Source organism: Festucalex cinctus, chromosome 18 (genome assembly GCF_051991245.1).
Source record: "Festucalex cinctus isolate MCC-2025b chromosome 18, RoL_Fcin_1.0, whole genome shotgun sequence".
Classification (NCBI taxonomy): domain Eukaryota; kingdom Metazoa; phylum Chordata; class Actinopteri; order Syngnathiformes; family Syngnathidae; genus Festucalex; species Festucalex cinctus.
The window spans coordinates 12,967,017-12,990,489 of NC_135428.1; the positions used below are offsets into that span (position 1 = coordinate 12,967,017).

Consider the following 23,473-nt stretch of genomic DNA (forward strand, 5'->3'; position numbering starts at 1 on the left):
TTGGAATGATGTTTCTATCTGCTTCAGGAGGTCAGATATGAATTATTTTAAATATTATTGAATTTACAGGAAAAGTTCAGGTTTTCAGGGGGTTGTCACCCATAGGTTTTAGAAACATGTTTTGCCAGGTACTTTAGGCCTTAACTTGACTTCCTGTGTCTTTTTGGGCATGGCTTCTTGAGACTTTTTTTTTTTTTTTCGTGGGTCTACTCGCGGCAGACATGCCTACCAAATTCCATGCGCTTAAGGGAAAGCAACAAGTTCCAGAGCCTTGCTGGTGAGATTGCACTAATGAATCTGCCGAGTGGGTCAGACGCTGTGTCAGCATTGAATAGAAGGTGCGAGACCTGTTAATTCCTTACCGCCTACGCTACAACCTACCTTGACACGCCAGCTGCCGTCTTTTCTTTGGGCCCTTCCTGCTGTGGTTTGCTCTTTTGTTTTCCCTGCACACCCACGTTTACTCGACCTGGAGAACACAAAATACTGCGCTTTTGTTTTGTTTAGTTTTTGTTTTTCTTCTCTAAACATGTCGAATGATCCCCTGGCACTAGCTAGCGGGGAATGTGAGTTGGCCCAGTGTTGCACTGATGATTTCGGGAAAGTGCTGAGTCCAGATAATGGACTAGCTGCTTGTTATATATGAAAATATGAATTAATCCTTCATTTTGACTTAATAATGACAAAAATGGAGTTAGCCCACTTTATCAATTCTAATTTCACAAGAGTTCGATTTGATTCGATTCACTTCAATCCGATATCTTAAATGTCAAGGACACAATAAAAACTCCACAAATGTTCAATTTTGCGGAGGCAGTAACTGGTTCATTATTTAATTGGTTTATTAATAAAAGTAACATGTTATAATCACTTAAGTGTTACACAAACATTGACATCAGCAAGGATGAGATGAAAATATTTTCAGAATTAAAATTCAATAATTGTAAATATAAATTAAAAAGATTCTGAATGGTCTTTTCTGTTAAGTGCAATAACGCAGGTCTTTCATAAATTTAAGAAAATTCTTTCAAATTCATGTGAACAGCAAATGTCAAGAAAACAGTAAGATTAAAAAAAATTGCCTTGAAAATTCTATTTTCTTAAGAATTCATGAGAAAAGGAAATGTTAAAATAATCGATTCATCCTTTTATGAATCGATATCGGGCTCGAAAAGGAATCAATTCAATATTGATTGATCACTTTAATATTATTATTTTTATTTAAACCTAGCCCTACATAAAATCTCCTAAAAAAAAAAAAAGGTATGAAGATTGAAGTGGGCAAGTGTGATTGGTTATTACGTGTGATCATTTGTAAGGCGAATGATTTCGTAGGCGGCGCGATGCTTTGTGGTCTGCGGTGTACAGAAACACTCGTGTTTGTCTTTCGATAAAACGCTCGACCTTGTGACGACCAATCGGAATGGAGAATGTTGTGGCGTGACAAATGAGCCATGCTGGCTGTGTAACCGCAGCAACCGCAGCCTGAAAAGTCTGCCAGTTGCCGTCTGTCATGGTGAAATACAAAACGGGTTGTGCGCTGACTCCAATGTAGGAAAACGGCAGGAAATAGGCCTGGGTAAAAAAATAAAATACAATACAATACCACCTCTTTATTTGTGATTCATAATTTTTGTATTTTGTTTCAACGAGATGGCATTGAAGAAAATAGTTTGTGGCAATGTGAAGTAGTCAGTGTACAACACACACACTCATTCATGTCAACAAGAGTGAGTACACCCCTCAGTGAAAATGTCCAAATTGTGCCTGATTATCAATTTTGCCTCGCACCATCAAAGGGGCGAGTAATTTTACTTTATATCAATCATATTATTCGGTGGTTAACATCAAATATATGTGCTAAGCTAATTATGCTAACACATGTTTGCCTGCACAATTAATCAAAGTTTTTCAGTGGCGACTCTTTGACCCTCAAACCTCAAACTTGATATGAATTTCTTTGGAAAGAAATCCTGTGTTTAACTTTGGAGGTTCCACAGCAACTTTTATTTTCCAACTTCCTGTCTCATGTCATGTGCAATCATTTTCTTTTATGACACCATCTTTTTTCTGTTTTTCAATCTCATGACTCTTTTGTCCTTTCTCCTCCAACTCACTCTTTTTTTCTTTTTTTTGCATGCTTTCATGTCTGATGCATTCCACACACACACACACCCACGCACCCCACCCTGCACGCACGCACACACGCACACACACAAAAGCTTCCTGTTCCCAGATACAAGAAGGTAAGCATTGCCAGATAAGCTCCAACCCTTGACTCAATCGTTTGGTCTTATCTCCACAAGCATCCTCAACCACCCGTGGACCCTGATTGACATCCCACCCGCAACCCCTGGACCCCGCCCCCCTTCCCCAAGGCCCCTCTGACTTCCCTCATTGTGATTCTACACCTTAACATACTCAACCTGAACCTGCCTGCTCACTGGTCACTCCCAGTCTTCTCAGCTCAACACTGTTACTGTCTTTCGGGTCAATTTGCCCTAACCCCAACCCCAATTTGACCTCCTTTTATGTTGCGGGTTCAAATTACACATTTAAAATGCTCCAAAAATATTTGGTTAATGTACAGTGTTTTTTTGTTTTGTTTTTTTGTAGGACACTTTGCATTCACATTATATTTAATAAAATAAAATAAATATTTTTTTGGTAAATGGTAAATATGCCGTGGGTCACACTGACCCATTGACATTTCTGGTGCATCAAAGAATCAAACATTCCAAAACATGGAATGAAACTTCAAACATAGTTCCAAATTGCAAGAGATCCGATTCTGTCTTTTGTTGAAATTTTGCTGATCGGTTTACTTGTATGAGAACAAATAATGGAACTTTCCATAATATATGAAGGTTCCAGTTTGTAAACATTTATCCATGATTTTAGAGATTGGGATTCTTGTTATGATGACGTTCAAAAAACAGGAAGTGGAAATTGGCACCACACAGAGCATAGTTCTATTGATATTAGCAAAATAAATCAAGAGTAAAATGGAAACGTAACGAAAACCCATACAAGGAATCAGTTCCAAATCTGCGATATAGTGCATAAGACGCGGATGCCAAATCTCGATATGAACGCATGCTGCATATGGCCTCCGTTGTGGCTCTGATACTACCTTGCCTCAGCCTTTGTTTTCCTGCAAAAAAGAAAAGAAAAAAAGAAAAAAGACTCTGCATCAACCCGGCCCGTCCCCGCGCGACCGCCTGAGCCGTAACTCTTCTCCTCCCTCATCAACGCTGACACTCGCCGGTGATGAGTTGGACCCATCTGCCGGGCTCGCCACATTACCCGCCTCCATCACCCGCCGCCATCACTCGGTCCTCGCGTCAAGCATCCAAGACCCCAGGTGCTCCCCCCCGACAAAATCACCTCCCCGCCCAACCCCCAGCCTCTAGCTCTGGGTGGGATCCTCTTAGTAGAAATACTTTGTTGCTGTACAAAGGTACAGGCGATTAAAATTTGTTAATCGTATTTAATTGTATGACTTCAATAGTTAACCCACGATTAATCGCAAATTTTATGTCTGTGTTAAAAGTCCAATGAAATGTACAATAAAACATTTTTTAGTTTTCATACTCTTAACATAAAAGTCGATAAAAATGTTAAACTAATATAAATATGGTTGCACCTTTTAGTCATTGATATGGTAATTTCATTTAAAAAAAATCATAAAATTGAGTTGAAATTAAAAACTTTAAAAAAAAAAAACGTGTGATATTGATTTATGTTAAGATCATTTTTCTGCCACGAGATGGCATAATTGCATTTGTAAGACATTGGTGACAGCTTAGGGCATTCATTTTTTGGGGGGAGGTGTCGGCATATCTAGCGAGCTCGCTAGCTAGCTAACTACATGTCACAATGTGCAATATAACAGTTGAACAGCAAACAAAGTCACATTCTACTGATTGCACTAATTTTTTGTTATCATAAGTTCATTTTGCATCTTAGTCAGTTTACAATGTTAGCAAAGCTGTGCGAACATGCGATGGTCTCAAAGTCAAGCTAATCCTAGATATCTTATGGGTTTAAAAAACAAAAAAAAACAAAAACAACAAGTAATATGATTTTTCTTCATCTATGTATACAATTTTAAGTTTTACTCATACTTAAGGACTTTTCATAGTCATTCCCTTGTTTTACATTCACGCATTAACAGAAGTTGATTGATCAGTATCTTTATTTCTACTCAAGTGTAGAGTTGTGAGTACATTAGCCACCTCTGATGGTCTTGTCGCAGTCCTCACGTTATTTTCCGTGATTGATGCCTCGTCCGCCCTGGCGTCACCAGCCCGGTCAGATATGATAATGAAGACGTATGCGGCGCTGATGAGGAGGCTGATAGCGGCGCGGGAAATCAAAGTGCGTGTGTGTGCGCGCAAAACAAACACGCGAGAACACACCCAGTTTGAGCGAGATGAATCACAAATGACTGCTGCGGTTCTCGGGAGAGGCTAGACCTCCGCCAAGGTTGAACATGGATCACGCACCTCTCCTGTGTATCCTAAAAATTTGAATTAAGACTTTTGAAAAAACATTTTTTAACTAATTTAACCCATAACTCTTTTTGGACAATAATGTGTTCTATGCAGTCCCACTGGTCTAAACATGACATTCTGATTAATATTAAATGTGTGTAATATGCGTTAAGCACCAAAATCCAGCCGTTTTTATCCATCTCAGGGTGTGGCCATTTTGCCACTTGCTGGCGACTGAAAATGACATCACAGTTGCTCAGGCAACAACCAATCACAGCTCACCTGATTTCTGAAGCTGCGCTGTGATTGGTTGTTACTTGAGACCTTAGCAACTGTGATGTCATCTTCAGTCGACAGTAGGTGGCAAAATGGCCGCCCCATGAGATGGATAAAAACGGCTGGATTTTGCTTCATAAATTTTAACCTACAAATGTAATATGAATCAGAATGTCATGTTGAGACTAGTGTGGTCACATATAACATTATTGTCAAGAAATGTTTAAGGTTGACGTCCCCTTTTTAGGGACAAGAAAGACGTCTACAACCTGAACAACTGGAGCGTAGAACTCCACCAAGGACAAGAAAAAATTATTTGGATCAGCACCAAAATGAAAACATTCAGGATTACATGCTCGCCGTTTTAAACTAAAGTAGAAAAATCAACTGTACTGTACGACCCACCGTTTCCTATCAATCCCATTTCTGTCATTGAAATCCAAGTTGCTATCTTTCTACGTGTTAGCATGTTAGCTTTTGATCAATTCAAAGTGCCGGACTCCCCAACCCCAACAAATGCGTGGAGAAATAAAAGCGACTTACTAGCTATAAGCGCCAGCAGATGTTTCTTCTTCTTGCTAGCGGCCGTTAGCGACATTGTGATGCATGTCGCCCATCTGCCTTTCCGCCACGGTCGTCCGTCTCTAATGAATCGCTAATTACGATCAATGGAGTGTCCAAAAAGTGTCCGCTGATGCAGCTGTCCCTTTCACGCAGCGGCTAAACGTACTCGCGCTCTGTATTTTTAAGCAAGAGTCAATGACTATGATAACAGCAGAAGTCATTGACTTCAAGATACTTAACGCAGAAAGTATTTCTACTTAGTTACTTCCCACCACTATCATTCAACGGCGGCGTAATGGAATCTGTGTTTGGTACATACGCTGCTGCGCATATATACGGGGATGATGATTCACCCGGGAACGAGAGGAAATAAGGCGGCGGACGAGACACAGGAGGGTCACGGCTGGCGAGGAGATTGGGCTTGTAAATTGACTCTCGCATGCCGGCCGCTCGCCGTTTGTCATTCGGAGCGGCGCGGCACGGCGAGAATAGAAGACACTTCAAATAAGGTTTGATTTATTTACTTCTCGTGGACACATTAAATAAGATGTCAGTCAAGTTTGGTGTTAAAACCCTGAAGGAGAGATCCGTAACAGTGAGTGAATGCACAGGATTATTTATTTATTTATTCATTCTGTTCCTTGAATTAGACAAAAATATCAAAATTACACACGCACGCACAAAAAAATAACAACTTCGTTGCGAGTGCTGAGAAAAGTCCAACTCGGAAAGCATTGAAAGCAAAATTTTTTGGTCTCACATCTTAATGAAATTCTTTGTGTTAATATTTCAGTTTGTCCACCAGATGGCGGTTTTTCTTCCCATTCAAAGCATGCAGTAAAATTACATACGTCTTTACTGTATTTTAACCCAAAGAGACATTTCAGCATCTTCAGTTTATTTCCAATTTGTTTTTTGGTTAAACAAAAAAAATGTTTGTTTTGTTCCGTGCGACACAAAAAAGCATTCAAAAACATTTAAAATGTTACTTATATAAATAAAAAGATGACTTGACTTGACTTGACTTGACTTGACTTGACTTGACTTGAGTTTGCCAGATTCAAATTTTGCACATTTGATTTGAAAAGTTAGGCTAAGATCAAAAAGAGATGCTTAAAAAACAACAACAAAAGTGACAAAATTGTCTACCGGATGGCGCCAATTTTTCTACTTAGAATTATTTATCAAAATTTGACAACTTTTAGGGTCGGATTTTATTTAAAAAAAAATATCCTTCTGCCCTCAAAAAACAGTAAATCAGAAACCCCTTCGAGTCGCATTTTGCTCATTTAATTTAAAATTGTGGATTTTCTAAAATGTAATTCCGGCGGAAATGAAATGTTAATTGTTGAATTGATTAATTAATGAGTCTATTAATAAATGTATTCAATAAAATTCTGAAAATATAACGCTAGAAATTGTGGTGAATTATCGCCTTTCCCCATAAACAATAACATTTTAGATTTTCGAGTTCATGTTTTAAATACTAGCCTATGATAGTTATTTTGTATATTAGTAAAAATGTTAGCCGGGGGACGGGCGTGTATTTTCACGGAAGATTGTCGCTGGCTTGGTGGCGTTGGACCCGCCCACCTTCCTTCTGCTCACATCCGCTGCGAGTCCACACAATCGAGCGTTTTTCAACGTTCGCACCCGGCGGGGGTGCCTTCAACAGCTTTTTCTTATGCCGTCTTTTCCGACTTACAGGGCTGCTGCCTGTTTGGTGTCGGAAATAGATGAAGGCGATGAAAAGTGATTAAAAAAAAAAAATAAAAAAAAAGACCCTCACAAGGCCTCATTAAAACTGGGACCATAAAACTGAGATCAAAACAAATTAGCTGTGTTAAAAGTAACGTTCTCAAACACAAAAAAGAAATAAAATGTAACCGTTTATTGATTGGATAAGGCAACATTCATTTGCATTCAAGTATTTTCACGCCTTGTTAACCAAATTTTTTGTGTTTCTGTTTTTGTGTGTGATGTTTTTTTTTATTTTTTTATTTTTTGGCAGGGTCTCAAGCCAATGGACCACAACGGGCTTTCAGACCCTTACGTCAAGCTGCACCTGCTACCCGGTGCCAGTAAGGTATGTTTTTACCATGATGACAAACATCGTTAAAAAAATTTTTTATTTTAGAAACGACATTTAAAACAACCTTAACAACATCGCAGACTGTTCAAGGCGGCTAACCTGCAATTTGATACATTTCCACTTCACAAAGCTGCTGCTAGTTGACATCTGCCCGCGACTCGTAGTACTAGTGAAGCACCAGATGTTAACAAGAAGAATTTGATTATGTCGCCAGTGGTACTAGTAGCATGCAGTTGTCAATGAGTGCAGAGTTTTGCTCGATTAGTAACATGCAGCTGTTTGGCAAAGTTGTATTACTAGTGAGTAGAAAGGGCGTACTAGTACTCTTACACTAGATATCAAGGTTATTGAAAAAAAATTCTTATAAATATACAGCTAGATTCCCATAACATAACTTTAGTTGTGAAAAATGTTTTTACCTCAAAATATACAACATTTTTTGTCAAATATGCAACTTTATTTGTTGGAATATTACATTATATCTTTTTTTTTTTTTTTTTATATGGCCTGTGTAGATGAATATTAAATACTGAAGCTTATTTACTTAAAAAAATAAAAATCTTTTCTCAAGTAAAGAAGTTATGACAAGGTAAAAAAAAATGTCAAACTTTTAATCGACGCAATTTTTTAATTGCAGATGTGCAACTTTTCATCTCAATTTTTTTTTTTTAAAGATTTACAATAAAAACTGACAAATACGTCACAAGATGACTCGCTTGTGCCTTGAAGCAATGACAAAAGAACACCAAGCCGCAATAAATTAATTTTCACGCTGAAATTGAATTTCGTTGCCCCGTTGATGATCCCATCCTGGTGCGAAGGTCAAGGTGCTCGTACATCTGCTAAGAACACCTTGAGTCTTTCAAACGCTGCACCTGACCGCCATTAGGCCGATTGTTGGCAGGACGGCGAAACGCTGGCGTTGAATTCCAATTGCGCTCGTGTGCCAGGCGGCTGGCGAGATCATCGGAAAACGGCGAAGCTTGGCCCCAAACCTCGCCGTCACTTCCTGAGACGGTCAATCAAGTCGAGTACGTCTGCGGAATGAAGTCCTTGCCGTCTCGTACTGTCACAAATCGATGGATATTCAGAGCACTAGTACAATACTGATTGTTTTTTTTGTTTTTTTGTTTTTTTTTATATATTATTAAAATAATGTATAATAAAGGCTCAACAACTAAAGTCCAAATATCATGATAAAGAAAGGTTATATTTCTGAGAATTCAGAAGTCAAACTTTAATTAAAAAAAAAATAATAATATATATATATATATATATATATATATATATATATATATATATATATATATATATATATATATGTATGTGCATTTTATTTTATAAATTTATTTTTTTGTCAGAAATATACCATGATTCTTCTTCTAATAATCCAAATTTAATCTCAAACATATAAAACTTTTTATCTTGAGCGTAACTTTTCATCTTGAATGTATACAACTTGTTTCTCGAAAATATATAAAATGTATTTATTTATTTTTTTGCTCAAAAATCCGTTATACAACTTTATACTTCAAAATCCACAACTTTACTCCCGTGACATAACGACTTTAATTTTAAAATATTACAATTTATTCATCAAAAAGATACAACCTTTTACAAAAATATATGACTTTATTCTCAAAGGATTTCAAGCTAAAAAATATAAGCAATTTTTTCCCAAAAAAAAAAAAAAAAAAAAATAGGAAACAACATAACATCATAACATCATAACAATGAAGAAGAAGAAGAGAGTGGAAAATTAACAGATCGCAGTGGCTACTACTACTGATGGTACATCAACAAACTTGTCTGAAGTAGTAGTACAGGTAAGGTCTCTAAAATGAAAACGGCAAACTGTACCAAACAAGCCATGGAATGATCAATCATTGTTCAATCAAAAATGGAGTCTACTGTTTGGAATGGATTGATTACTCACAGTGGAGGCTTTCCGCACATCGTCGATGATTTTGACATCATCTTGTCAGCTTGTCAATAAAGCCGACACGCGAGGTCTGAAGTGTCTCCGGCAAGCGAAGCAGCTCGTCGATGGGTACGCGTCTTCCCTTGTCCTGTTCGATACGCTGATCTGTCCTGTCCATCCGTCCGTCTGTCTGGCAGGCCAATAAACTTCGAACCAAGACCCTGCGCAACACACTCAACCCCGTCTGGAGCGAGACGCTGACCTACTACGGCATCACCGATGAGGATATGGTACGGAAAACTCTCAGGTACTCCTTGCTTTACCTTTCCCTCAAACTTTTTTGTAATGTGCAACTCCTTTCTGGGGCTGAATTTACATAATTGTTGAGTAATTATTCAAGTTTTTGTTTTATGCTGAGTCATCAAATTTCACGGGCTAAAGTCTTGTGTTTTTTTCTGGTGTGGCTTGCTGACTTTTTTTTGTTGAAAATAAAAAATTATCCAAAATATATTTGTAGTTTTTCTTTGGGTAGAAAAGTACGACGGCGTATTAGGGCCACATATAAATATTTTATTTTAGAGGTCAGGGGCAATATACCGGGAAAAAAAGTCACAAATTTGCCATTTTGGAAACCAGCAAATTTGCCACTTTCTAAACTCGCAAATTTACGAGTTTTTTTTTTCTTGCAAATTTGCCACTTTGGAAACCTGCAATTTTGCTACTTTATAAACTCACAAATTTACGAGTTGTTTTCTTGCAAATTTGCCACTTTAGAAACCCACAAATTTGCCATTTTCTAAGCTCGCAAATTTACGAGTTTTTTTTCGCAAATTTGCCACTTTAGAAACCCACAAATTTGCCATTTTCTAAACTCGCATATTCCGATTTTTTTTTCTCACAAATTTGCCAGTTTAGAAAGTCGCAAATTTGCCACTTTAGAAACCCACAAATTTGCCACTTTAGAAACTTGCAAATATACAAGTTTTGTTCTTGCAAATTTGCCACTTTAGAATGTCGCAAATTTGCCACTTTCTAAACTCGCAAATTTACGAGTTTTTTTTCTCTCACAAATTTGCCAGTTATGCTACTTTAGAATTTGCGGCTTTTTTTCTCTGCATATTTCCCCCGCCTTCTAAAAAAATATGTATATATATGTGGCCCTAATACGCTGTCATAGAAAAGAGATTTTCTCAAAACCTTTTTCGTTTTTTTGTACGATTCTTGCGTCTTTGAGAGAGAAAAAAAAAAGTCTTGCAAGAGTCTGACTTTCTCTTAAAAAAAAAATGTTTAAGAAGAATCATTTTTCTCATCCCTATTAGATTGTTGTAAACGTGCAATTGTGTTGGTTGTCATAGAAACGACTTTTCAACGCTTTGAAAAGCAAATCCTCCGCTGCACATTACTTATCACAATGCATACAATTATGTAACCTACTTGCAGCACTTGATAACACTTTGATAAAAATAAAAAGGAGCGCAGAACGATGAAGTCACACTTCATACCTTGCATAACATCAACGTTGCGTTGAGAACAAATTCAACATTCGCTTTCTCCAGCAGATTTTTCTTCTCTGTGCTTTTCCCGTTTGCTTCTTTACAGATGTCAGTCAAGCTAAAAGGGGGATGGTCCCTCTATGGAAGTCCATTTTCATCGCTGGCATTCTTAAACGCATGACTCACCCTAAAAAAAAAAAAAAAAAAAAAAAAAGACTCAGCAAGTAATGAGATTCATTTCATCATTTCGAGGGCGATTAATTATTTGCCGTTCTTATATTCAAAACGCCGAGTCGTTGTTTGAAGAGATTTGGAGATTGTGGGAGTCACTCATTAGTTTGAGATAAGATAAGGCCGTCTCATTATGTTTCAACAGCGGGCTGCTGTCGACTCCGAAATTGAAAATACGCAACAGAATGCAAAGATGAAAATGAGATTTACTATTTTTTGAAGGAATCTCTTTTGTAGCTTTTTACAGGCAAGTTCAAATTTCGAGTTGCCCACCTTGAGTGTTGTACAGCGTTGTGCCACAAAATTACGGGCATGCAGCACTGACTTCTATTGGAAGACATGTAAACACAACAAGAGGTCAAGGAAGTCTGATGATTATCCGACCTAAGCTAAAGTTGTACTTTTTTTTTTTTTTTTTTTTTTTTTTCCCATTTTTCATTTTTGTTTGTGGGTGGGTGACTGGTTAGCACGTCCGCCTCCCAGTTCTGACTACTCCGGTTCGAGTCCAGATTCTGGCCTCCCTGGGTGGAGTTTGCATGTTCTCCCCGTGCCTGTGTGGCTTTTCTCTGGGTACTCCGGTCTCCTCCCACATGCCAAAGACATGCATGGCAGGTTAATTGGGTGCTCCGAATTGTCCCCTAGGTGTGCTTGTGAGTGTGGACGGTTGTTTGTCTCTGTGTGCCCTGCGATTGGCTGGCAACCAGTCCAGGGTGTCCCCCGCCTACTGCCCAAAGCCAGCTGAGGTAGGCTCCAGAACCCCCCCGTGACCCTTGTGAGGAGTAAGCGATTCAAAAAAAGGTTGGATGGATTTTTGTTTGTTTGCTTTAAAAAAAAAAAAAATCTGTTTTTTTTGTTTGTTTTTTTTTTTTTTTTGTTTTTTTTTTTTTAAATGTGAAAATGTGTTTTTGCAGTTTTATTTGACCACATTAATTTGTTGCTGTTTTGTTTTTGTCAGTTTTTGAAATTTGTGCAATTACTTTTGTTTATGAATTTTTTGATTATTTTTTTTTTTTTGGGGGGGGGGGGGGGGATAAAACTAAGAGACATCGGGAAATATTCTATTCTAAATTTTCATGAATGTTTGAAAATTTAACAATACTATTTTTTTTTATTCTGAATTCAAGTTTTAGGGCAGAAATATATATTCCCAATTCAACTTGTTGTTTTTTTTAAAATTCACCATCTTTTTATTTTTTTTATTTTTTTTTTTAAGAAAAACAACAAAAAATGTCACTTTTGACAATAAAATGCCCTTTTCATTCGTTTTTGAAAATTTGAGAGAAAAATTGTTTGGAGAAATGTCACTTTTTTGATGTTGTTGACATTTTCTGAATTATTTAGTTTGTCTCCAATTAGTCTCCGGATTCTTGACAGTGATAGAATGAAACAAGCATTGAGAAATACTTTTAAAAAATTATGTTTTCATTTGTTGAACGTGTGTTGAAGGGGTAGAACTATTTTTATTTTATTTTTAACTAAAAAGGTCTTTGTATATTGCAGGTTTTTACCTGGCTGGTCTGAAACCTGGTCTGTTGGAGTCTGCAGTGTTTTTCGGTGGTCAACTGAATTATGTTGTTTGTGCTTTATTTGACTTATTTCTTGCTCTGTTGGGTCGGCTAATTCCAGTCGATGAAATGTATCATCAGACTTGAGTCGGTGAATCGACAGTGTTTGCAGTAAATCTAACTTGAGTTGTGAAACCGAATCATCTGAGTCTGCTGTAATCGACTCATTTGTGTTTTTCTGGTGAGGACAGCAAATCTAAGACCATTGTGTTTGTTTGTTTGTTTGTTTGTTTGTTTGTTTGTTTGTTTGTTTGTTTGTTTTTGAGTCAGTGAATTGAATCATCCGAATCAGTCGAGTTCCCGATAAGTCCACTAAATCAGCTTGATGAAGCGATTCATCTGTGTATGCTACGTTTTCAAATCAAGTCAATCGAATCATTTGAGTCTGGCGACTTTTTCTGGCGCGTCCGCTAACTTGAGTCATTGGATCAAATTGTGTGAGTCCACACAATTTGTGTTTCCGATAAATTCACTAACTCGAGTCAGTGAACCGAATATCTCATATCGCAGACTTGAGTCGGTCAACATATCTTGATTGGGTCATCTGAGTCAGCAGTGTTTATCTAGTGGGCTGGCTAATTCAAGTCGGCAAATTTCATCCTCTGAGTCAGCATTTTTTCCGGTAAATCCACCAACTCGTGTAAGTGAAGCAAACATCTTGAGTTATGTGGACATGCAAACTTGAGTCCGGGAATCAAATCATCTTAGTCTATTTATTTATTTATTTATTTATTTATTTATTTATTTATTTATTTATTTATTTATTTATTTATTTATTTATTTTATATTTATATATTTTATTTTATTTTATTTTTATTTTATATATTTGTAATTTATCCATTCATTCACTTACCTACTTCTTATTAATTTATTAATGTCAATTTTATTCACTTGTAATCTTACAATATTTTGTTTTGTTCTTATTTTACTTATCTTACTCTTTACTGCATGACCGATTTTCTGTTTCATGTCACAGCCTTTGTATGGGGTATATGCCACGGAAGAGGCGGGGCGTGATTTTGCACATCAGTTTGTTTCCGGTCTGGGTTGCGAACACGCAACCGAGGGGCACAAAGTCGGAAGTATTTTTGACGCAGCACACACGTCGCAAACCGAACCGGAAACAAACTGATGTGCAAAAACAGTCCCGCCTCTTCCGTGGCATTTACCCCATACAGCAATGCTTGTTTTAAAGTGCTTTATAAACTTGAGTTGAGTATTCCCGAGAGTCCTTTTTTACTTCAGTCAGTGAATCGAATCATCAGACTCGGTGGTGTTAAAGTTCATTCATTGAAGCCAGTGATCCAAATCGCACGAGTCCACTACCTCAAACACCAAACCGTCATCATGTAAAATGTTTTCAGCTAGTTCCCAAACTTTGGAAGCAAATTATCCAAGTCAGATTCCACTAACCGTGTCAGTGAATCAAATCTTCAAGTGTGTGCTCTTTCTGCTAACTTGAGTCAGTGAACCACATAATTTTGCTGTTTTGCGAGTCGCCTAACTCCGAATCATCGCAGTCGGACTCTGCGAAGTCGAATCACTGAAATCATTTGAATGTGTGGTATTGTCTTTGTATCGCCTGTCAGGATTTCGGTGTGCGACGAGGACAAATTCCGCCACAACGAGTTCATCGGTGAGACACGAATCCCCCTCAAGAAGCTAAAGCCCAACCAGACCAAGAACTTCAACAACTGCCTGGAGAAACAGCTACCTGTAAGTAACTCAGTCAGTCTGTTTAAAAATAAATGTCAGTCACTTTCAGTGTACTTTTTATATGTTTTCTAAAAATAAATGTATCCAAGTAAAGACAAAGGTTTGGACCGTGAACCTGAACAAAAGAGGCTGTCTGCTGTGCGTTTTAATTAGCGCAGCTATTACCCCGTAGGGCAACACATAACAGAGAGCTCCCCCAAGGCCTATTTGAAGAAAATATGCTTTTCTTTTGAACCTGGACCTTCATTTAATGGACTCCACCTGAGCCCTTGTTAGAGTCGTCAAGTTCCAGACAAGGCCAGTGACATATCGTGATTTTCTTGTGAAACTTTAAAAGATCAGAATCATGAGTCATCAGTTAAAATAAATATCCCAATGTAGTTTGAACACAGTTCTGGACAGTTAGAATCAGATTTTTTTCAAACCCGAAAAATTTGACGTTTCAAATTTGACAAATTGCATACAACTTAAGAGATTGCCAATTTCTGCCCCAATATTTTTTTTACATCCCAAAAGCTTCAAATTTGACAAATATGCCTTGTTTGAATAATCATAACGTCCTACAAGTACAACATACACCAAATTTTTAGTTGATTTTTACACCACGTATTTTTGTCACATTAGACAAATTCTGCGACATTTTCTGTGAGGTGTCGAAATAGACATGGCATTGTTGTTCAAACTTCAGAACTTCGGTGGCAAATTCATTCTACCAAATACATTTGGTCAAATTTGGCAAATTTTATGAACTAGCAATTTGCAACAATCAGTTTTACATTAACAAAATAAAAGCACAACATACAAACGTAAATAATTTAGCTTCTGTTAATATTGAAACTATAGTCAAGGCATAAAAAATGCTTCATAATTTTCTTTGGATTTGACTCCCAACTTTTCCCAAATTCAACGACTTTATCAGGAAAAAAAACGATCCATTCATTTTGTATATGTAAATGTTTTTAACAGGATGGGACATTTCTCTGGGAATGTTCTGAACTCCTGTTCTGCTACTCCATAGTGAGACAACTGAAATCTCATGTGTCCTCTTGACATTGTGTTTCTCATTCTAAGCAAAAAATCGGGAAAACGGTGTTTTGTATCGCTTGGGAACGTCACTTAGAGGAGACAGGCCTGCACATCATCATACCATTTTCCACCATAATATGTTTCCATGAAAGAAAAAGCACCCTGGGGGCAGTGGCTAATACCTGGAACCGAGTCAATACACTCAGAATACGGCTGGCCTTGGCTGGCCCGGCACCCAATGGACACGTTTACTCATGACCAGGCTGCACGTGATGCTGAGGTATTCATTCAATTCAATTAACGGACATCCTCCCATGACACTAATTGATTTTTTTCCTCCAGGCAAGTCTAAGATTATCTGGAAAATATGTTGAACCTTTTGTTTACAACATGTGACATTATATGATGTCTTTTTCCAAATACAAGTAACTCCATGATTTTAAGAAATCAGCCCCCAAATCCAGTTTCATGTAGCAACGTGAAATTTGGTTGGCATGTCTATCGTGAGTAGACCCACAAAAAAGTCTCAGGAAGCAATGACCAAAAACATGCAGGAAGTCTGCAATTTTGGTTTGAAGCCACCAATTTAGGTTCATTTATTGGGCATTTCCATATGTTAAAAATTCAGCCCCTGGATCTTGTTTACGTCAGCATCATGAAATTAGATAAGCATGTCTATTATGAGTAAAGCCACAAAAAAGTCTCAAGAATATATGACCAAAACCACACAGGAAGTCTGCCATTTTGTTTGGAAGCTTGAAGGTCAGATTCATTAGGTTCATTTAATTAGGACATTTCCACATCTTGAAAATTCAGCCCCTGAATCCTGTTTACGTTATCAATGTGAAAATTGGTAGACATGTTTGTCCTGAGGAGACCCACAAAAAAGTCTCAATAACCCTTTCTGTAAAACAAACAGGAAGTCTGCCATTTTGGTTTGAAGCCACCGATTTAGGTTCATTTATTGGGCATTTCCATATGTTAAAAATTCAACCCCTGGATCTTGTTTACGTCAGCATCATGAAATTAGATAAGCAAGTCTATTATGAGTAAAGCCACAAAAAAAGTCTCAAGAATATATGACTAAAACCACACAGGAAGTCTGCCATTTTGTTTGGAAGCTTGAAGGTCAGATTCATTAGGTTCATTTAATTAGGTCATTTCCACGTCTTGAAAATTCAGCCCGCGAATCCTGTGTACTTTATCAACGTGAAATTTGGTAGACATGTTTGTCCTGTGTAGGCCCACAAAAAAAGTCTCAAGAACCTATGCTGCAAAACAAACAAGAAGTCTGCCATTTTGGTTTGAAGCTTGAAGGTCAAAGCTTTTTAGGTTCATTTAATTTGGTCGTGAACACATCTTGAAAATTCAGCCCCCGAATCCTGTTTACTTTATCAACGTGAAATTTGGTAAACATATCTATCCTGAGTAAGCCCACAAAAAAATCTCAATAACCCTTTCTGTAAAACAAAGTCTTCCATTTTGGCTTGAAGTGGCCATTTTGGGGTCAATTTTCTTTGGTCCCTGGAGATTTTGTCTGATAGTTAAATGCAAATCACGATCAAACATCTTGTGTGATATTAAGTTACTATTTTTCACAGTGCTATCAGGCCTGTTTATTGAGAGACGTGTTTCTTGTTCGCCAAAATGAAGGCGAGTCAGGCTAAATTGACGCTAGGTGGAAGTGAAGGGCGCTCTGGTGAGGCGCCTCAACGGGCTTCCCCCTCGCGCTGGCTTCCCATCATCGTCGGATTACAGACGCGGCCACAAGCCCGTCCGACCATCTGACTCAATGACGGACGTGAATGAGCAATGGGACAGCAGCCAGGCGGAAGCGTGTTGGCATGCCGACGTGATGTCTGATTAGTATCCCGCTGTGGACACAGGCGGTGTGGCTGTGTTGCGCTCCCACGCAAGTAATGCGCAAGAACAAGATGGAGATGGCTGGAGGGAGATTTTTTTTTTCTTTTTTCTTTTTGGACTGGTGAAAATTTTCTTTTTGCAGGGAGAGGTCGTTTTCAGACATCAGCGCAAAAGTCGGCTCTCTGGACCACAAATTCTTTTTGCTGAGACAATCTGCTGACTTTGAGATGCCACTTTCATTATTTACAAATGCAGATCAGCAATTTTTGTGTGCTTGGAAAACCGTTTGCTCAACCGCAATCCAAAAGAATGACGAACCAATCATGGCACAGCACCGAAAAGGCTCCACCCAGATGTGAAATGTCTTCTTCTTGGCGCGGTGTTAAATTCAGTTGTGTGTGTGTGTGTGTGTGTGTGTGTGTGTGTGTGGGGGGGGGGGGGGGGGGGGGGGGGGGGGGGGGGGTGACGACATTTTTAGAACAAAGAGTCTTATCTGAGGAAAGGAAGAAAATATATCTTGAGAAAAACATGTGCTCTTCAAGGAAGTCGTGAATTAAAAAACTGCATATTTCAAGAATAAAATATGTATATATTTTAATATATATTGTGTTTTGAATGAGGATAATGTTGTAAAGTGTATTTCCAAGAAAAAATGTTTGAGAGTAGTTGTTTATTGGAGGAAAAAATTGAAAGAAAGTAATAGTTTTGGGAAAAGGTTGTGATACAAAAATATATATATTTCTGATTTTTTTTTTTTTGATTTTTTTTAGAAAAGTGAAGTAATAATTTTGAGGGAGTTTTTGAGAGAAAGTCATACTTGAGAAGATGTCTTATTTGTAAAAAAAAATAAAAAAAAATAAAAAAAAATCTATACAATAGTTAGGAAAATGTATTCCGCTGAATTAAACCAGAAACATTTTCCTTTTTTTGGGGGGGGGGCATTTTTTAGGTAAAGTAATTCACCGAAAAAAGTTTTATCTTGCGATTTTCAAGAAAGAAAAATCCCATATTTTTGCCAAAATAAATAAAAGGGTGGTGACGTGGTAGTAAAACAGGCCAAAATCTAGCTGTCAGGGTGTGCAAGCTTTTTTTTCTTCCATTTGTATGAAATCGTTTCCCACAGACTAAAGTGCGAAATTCAAACGAGCAACGCCCCACCCCCCAAGTGACTGGAAGTGGCCAGCTTTGCACGTTTTCAAATCTTTTGCAAACAGACGAAAGTCCAAATGAATTAGCGGGCATCCATTGGAAATGGCTCCAATTAAAGGGAAAAAAAAGCCCACATTTGCACTTTCAAATAGCTCCTGATAAGCTTGATGTGTTTTTTTTTCCCCCTCCCAACGACTGTGTGTGCATTTCGCCTCGCTGGTACAGCACTTTTTTTTCTTTTTGGCCGCATTTGATTGAAAAGTGTGGCGTGGAGGGACGGCGTATTCACACAATCAGCGACTGCAGGGTCACTCGCTGGGAAATTGCATTGTGGGCCTTCTGCAAGCTGCAAAAAAAAAGTCCTCTTGTGGAGTGAGCATCAAGAGCTGTGTGAATGTGTGTGGGGGTGTGCGTGTTTGTATGTGTGTGGCAGGAAGGCAATTATAGTTGTACGATAAGAGCGTGCTGAATACGGTGCTAATGCACGGGACACTTCACTTCCAACGTAACCATTAATCGCACTACTTTATGGTTGGAACACTTAAGAGGACGAATGTTCATTTAAAGACAAAATTGGGACAAATATTTACAGACATTTCCCAAGGAAAGAAGACGACAAACTGATTTTTATTTTCACCAGCAGGAATAAACAGAAATCAGTTTAAATATCGCAGAAAATTTGATTAATTTTAGTGATACATTCCATTTTCTTTCTTTCAAATACGTAGTTTTATCAAAAAATATTTTAAATGAATTTATTAAATACAAAATTAATATATGAAACCTACGTATTTAAAACGATATAAAACTAAAATACTCACCTTTGACATAACATTGCATTTTTATTTGTCACATTGTATTTATTACATATAAAATATTAAACACTTATTGGTAAAACATTTGCATAAAAGGACAAAATATAACTGATATAAAACTAAAATACAACAAAACTACTCACTTATGGCATAGAAAATTAATTTATTAAATGGAAAAATAAACATATTAAACTGTATTAAAACATTTGCCTAAAATATACAATCCATCCATGCATTTTCTTAACCGCGTACTCCTCACAAGGGTCACGGGGGTGCTGGAACCTATCCCAGCTGGCTTCGGGCAGTACACCCTGAACTGGTTGCCAGCCAATCGCAGCAAAATATACAATATATAACCAATATAAAACTAAAATACAATACAACTACTCACCCTTAGCATAACATTATATTTTTTTTATCAATGTATTACATTAAAACAAAAATAATATATTCAACATACATTCAAACATATTTATATAAAAAGTACAGAATATATGAAAACGATATTAATACTGTACTAAACCAACAGTCTCATCACATTACTGCTACAATTGTGTGCGCCTTCCCAGTTTGGCGGCGGCGCGCTGGTTTCATGTTGTTGTTTGTCGTCGCAGGTGAACAAGACGGAGGACAAGTCGCTGGAGGAGCGAGGGCGCATCATGATCTCCCTCAAGTACAACACGCTGAAGTCATGCCTGGTGGTGGGCATCATACGCTGCGCCCACCTCGCCGCCATGGACGCCAACGGATTCTCAGACCCCTACGTCAAAACGTACGTACAAAACACTTTTTTCACGGACTCCATTGTCAAAATGTTCTTTTCTACCTTAAACCGCCTCACAAAACAATAAGCGCATTTAACTCGAGACTTTTAGTGCGTGACTCATGTTCCGCCAAACCAATTGCTCCATTCGGCGTGCGTACCAGCCATAATACATCGTAATCACCTCGCTTCAGACGCTTGCGCTGAAAAGAGGTCCCACTCACCTGAGATGACATCAAAAGCTACAATTTCAAGGAGAGTTCTTCCTCTTCTTTTTGTTTCTTCTTTCTCTCTTTATCACACCTGAACGTTTCCTTTGAACCAGCCCTGCAATTAATTTCCGACAGAGCAACGGAACAAAAGCAGGAACCGTCTTTGTCCAATAGATTTGGGGAACTTGAAGGACATGCCGACAGTTGGTGGGGAAAAAAGTGCAAAATGGATGCGTAAGGTGATGTTTAACTCATTTAAATATGTATATATACATCCATTTTCTTAACCCGCTTATCCTCACAAGTTGTCGCAGGGGTGCTGAAACCTTATCCCAGCTGGCTTTGGGCAGTTTAAAATTCCTTTAACGGCACTAATTTTTTTTTATGCGTGATTAATGAGCGCCCCTTACTTGGAAAGCCTGGACTGGGGGAATTCCACTCGCAATGCAGCAGATATAAAAATTTATCAGTAATAATGTTAAAAATGTAAAAATAATGCATATAGTTGTGAAGACTGGGGTCAAGTTGAATTTTACAATTTGAAAAATGTGCAGAATTTTACAAGTTACTTCATGTTAACGATGAGAGCTCTTAAATAAAGATGACTTGACTTGACTTGACTTGACTAATACGAAAAAAAAGAAAAATGCACAGAGCTGTGACCAACATTTTGCAAATGCAATTATGCCATCTAGTGGCAGAAAAATAACCAATATCTCAATCATTTTTTACAGTAAATTAGATCTTATCTGTCATTGTAACTCCATCTTATGCATTATTATGAAATTATTTTATCAATGAATGAAAGATAAAGCCATATTTCTATTAGTTTAACATGTTTTCCAATTTTACGTTAATAAGACTATGAATCTTAGAAAAAAAATGATTGTACATTTTATTGTACATTTAGTACAGATGTAAAATTTGCTGTTAATCATGAGTTAACTATTGAAGTCATGCAATTAATTGCGATTAAAAAATTTAATTATGATATATATATATATATATATATATATATATATATATATATATATATATATATATATGGCTGTCAAGTGATTAAATGTTTTAAATTAGTCAATGATACAATTTTGCATAATTCCTCGTGAGTGATTACATTTTTCCACTTTGAGATTTGAGTAAAATCTTGGAAAGAATGTAAAGTAATCAAACAGAAAGTATATTTCGATTTTCTTATAGCTTTCTTTGATCCTCCAATACAATCCTCCTGTAAAAAACAACTGTTGAACAAAACAAGACAAAAATCACTCTGATTGTGTATATTTTTGTTCATAGAAACAATTCTCAGAAGTTGTCATTTTAGTCGTGCCCACGAGCTCCACACTTCCCGTGGCGCTAACTTGAGCAGGGTACCTTGCCACGAGACGATGCGTCAAAAGACGTGCAACTCACATCTGAAAACATTTCCATTTGATTTCACGACATAGGCCGCTTTCCCGTGGAAGAGATTATTTGAGTTATCCGCCTTTGCTCGGGTCGGGATGATGAAATAGCGGTACGAGCGTTTGATTGGAGCAAGCGAGCGGCTCGGCCGGCTCGTTGGCCCTCGGGGTCGCTCGTTTGGTGTGGACGCCAAAGCAATTACGTCCGCCGCCGCCGCGTCGTCCTCATCAACATCACGCCGCCGTGTCACCTTGGGATATTGAAATGGAATTTGGTGTGTGTCCGTAAAAGGGGCAAAAAAAAAAAAAAAGCCGTAGAATGGCACTTCAATGACAATGGCAGCAAGTGCAGTTGACTGTTGCGTCAGCGTTGCACAAGTCGAAAAATTCAAATATACTCACTTGAACGCACGAATGCTTTTAACTCATTGACTGGCAGCCATTTTGACTGAAGCAACCCCCTTTGCTCCCGGCTGTTTTAATGGATTTGGACTGATTTTGCAGACCACACAATATTGTGTTCTATTGTTATAAAAGCATGGAACCTATCAAAAGAAAGATTAGAGTCTCTTCTTTCATCAGGAAAAAAAAGTATATTTCTATCTGTTTTCGTTTTGCAGCAATTAGCATTAGAATATCGCTAAGTTTCATCATTATTCACAATCCTGTTGAAAACACTGGCAAAAAGAGCTTGTTGCAACATGGCCCTGGTTGATCTCTTATACTCTGCTTCCACCTTCTGGCCGTTTTTTGTAATAACTACCATTGCTTCAACCTCTGCTTCCTTTATGCTCTAGCATAAAAAAACAACAACAAAACGTATAAATACGTCTTTGGGACACTTAAAACATTTAAAATAGAATGCATTTATACGTTTTTGGGAGCAGATGAGTTAATGTAGCTGCGGAATATCAGCGGAGTTTTATCATCAAACAGGACAAATTCTTATTCTTGTAAATGGGCCAACTTTCTCAGCTTATTGTTTTAATTTTATGACTTGTAAAATCAGGACTGTATCATTTTTTCACTCTCAAAGTTCAGATTTTCTTTGTTGTAATATTATGGATGCATTGTAAAATTTCAACAGTTTATATTTTATGCTTGTACAATGAGGTTTTGTTTTTTCTTTTAAATGTGTTTTTATTTGTAAAATTACATATTTATTCCTGTATGATTGTGACTTGTTTTTCACAAAATGGAGATTTTATTGGTTTGTAAGGTTACAACTTTACAACTTTACTTTTTTGCTTTTACTATGACACCTTTATTGCTAGGAAATTATTTTCTCATAAAATTGACTTTATTCCTCGTATTTTTTTTAAACAATATTTTTCTCATAATTTTTTTTTTGTTGTTGTTGTTTGCAAACTTTCTCGTTTTTTTTTTTTCTCTCGACATTGTCTTTGATCGTTTTCCTTCTAAAATTAAGTTCTTGTAAATTTAGGCTTTCTTGTAAATGTATGACTTTATTGTAACTTTTTTCCTTATAAATGAGGTAGTAATATTATGTATCCAGATGAATGTGTCTTTATTGTCATTCAATCGATCAATAATGTGCAATAATATAAAAGAACACCAGAGTCCAAGTCTGTTCATGTGACGTTGAAGGCAGTGTCGGGTATGAAGGGCGCCGCCACAGCTCCCCCTGGGGGGACAACCCGGTATTGACGTCCTGTTCTTGTGCTCTCCGCAGGTACCTGAAGCCCGATGAGAACAAAAAGTCCAAGCACAAGACGGCCGTTAAGAAGAAGACACTCAATCCGGAGTTTAACGAGGTATCAACCTTTTTCCTACCCTTTGGGATGATGTTGCTAACCAAAACATCAGCACCTACCAAACAATGTGAAGTTGTCAACAGTCATGATGGCACAGTCATGTGTCATGTGCT

At 37.5% G+C, this 23,473-nt stretch overlaps 1 protein-coding gene across 2 annotated transcripts in view; it reads left to right on the forward strand.

The window, feature by feature from the left end:
* The window catches only part of doc2b (double C2-like domains, beta), a 68,093-nt gene that overhangs the window by 38,198 nt on the left and 6,422 nt on the right, over window positions 1-23,473 (forward strand). Inside the window, exons 3-8 of one of the 2 annotated variants that reach the window (XM_077504021.1) lie at window positions 2,223-2,246; window positions 7,348-7,422; window positions 9,547-9,656; window positions 14,228-14,354; window positions 19,822-19,979; window positions 23,279-23,360. In XM_077504021.1, the coding sequence (XP_077360147.1) occupies window positions 2,223-2,246; window positions 7,348-7,422; window positions 9,547-9,656; window positions 14,228-14,354; window positions 19,822-19,979; window positions 23,279-23,360 (576 nt within the window). The remainder of the gene's footprint in view (window positions 1-2,222; window positions 2,247-7,347; window positions 7,423-9,546; window positions 9,657-14,227; window positions 14,355-19,821; window positions 19,980-23,278; window positions 23,361-23,473) is intronic. The other variant, XM_077504022.1, reaches the window with a different exon arrangement.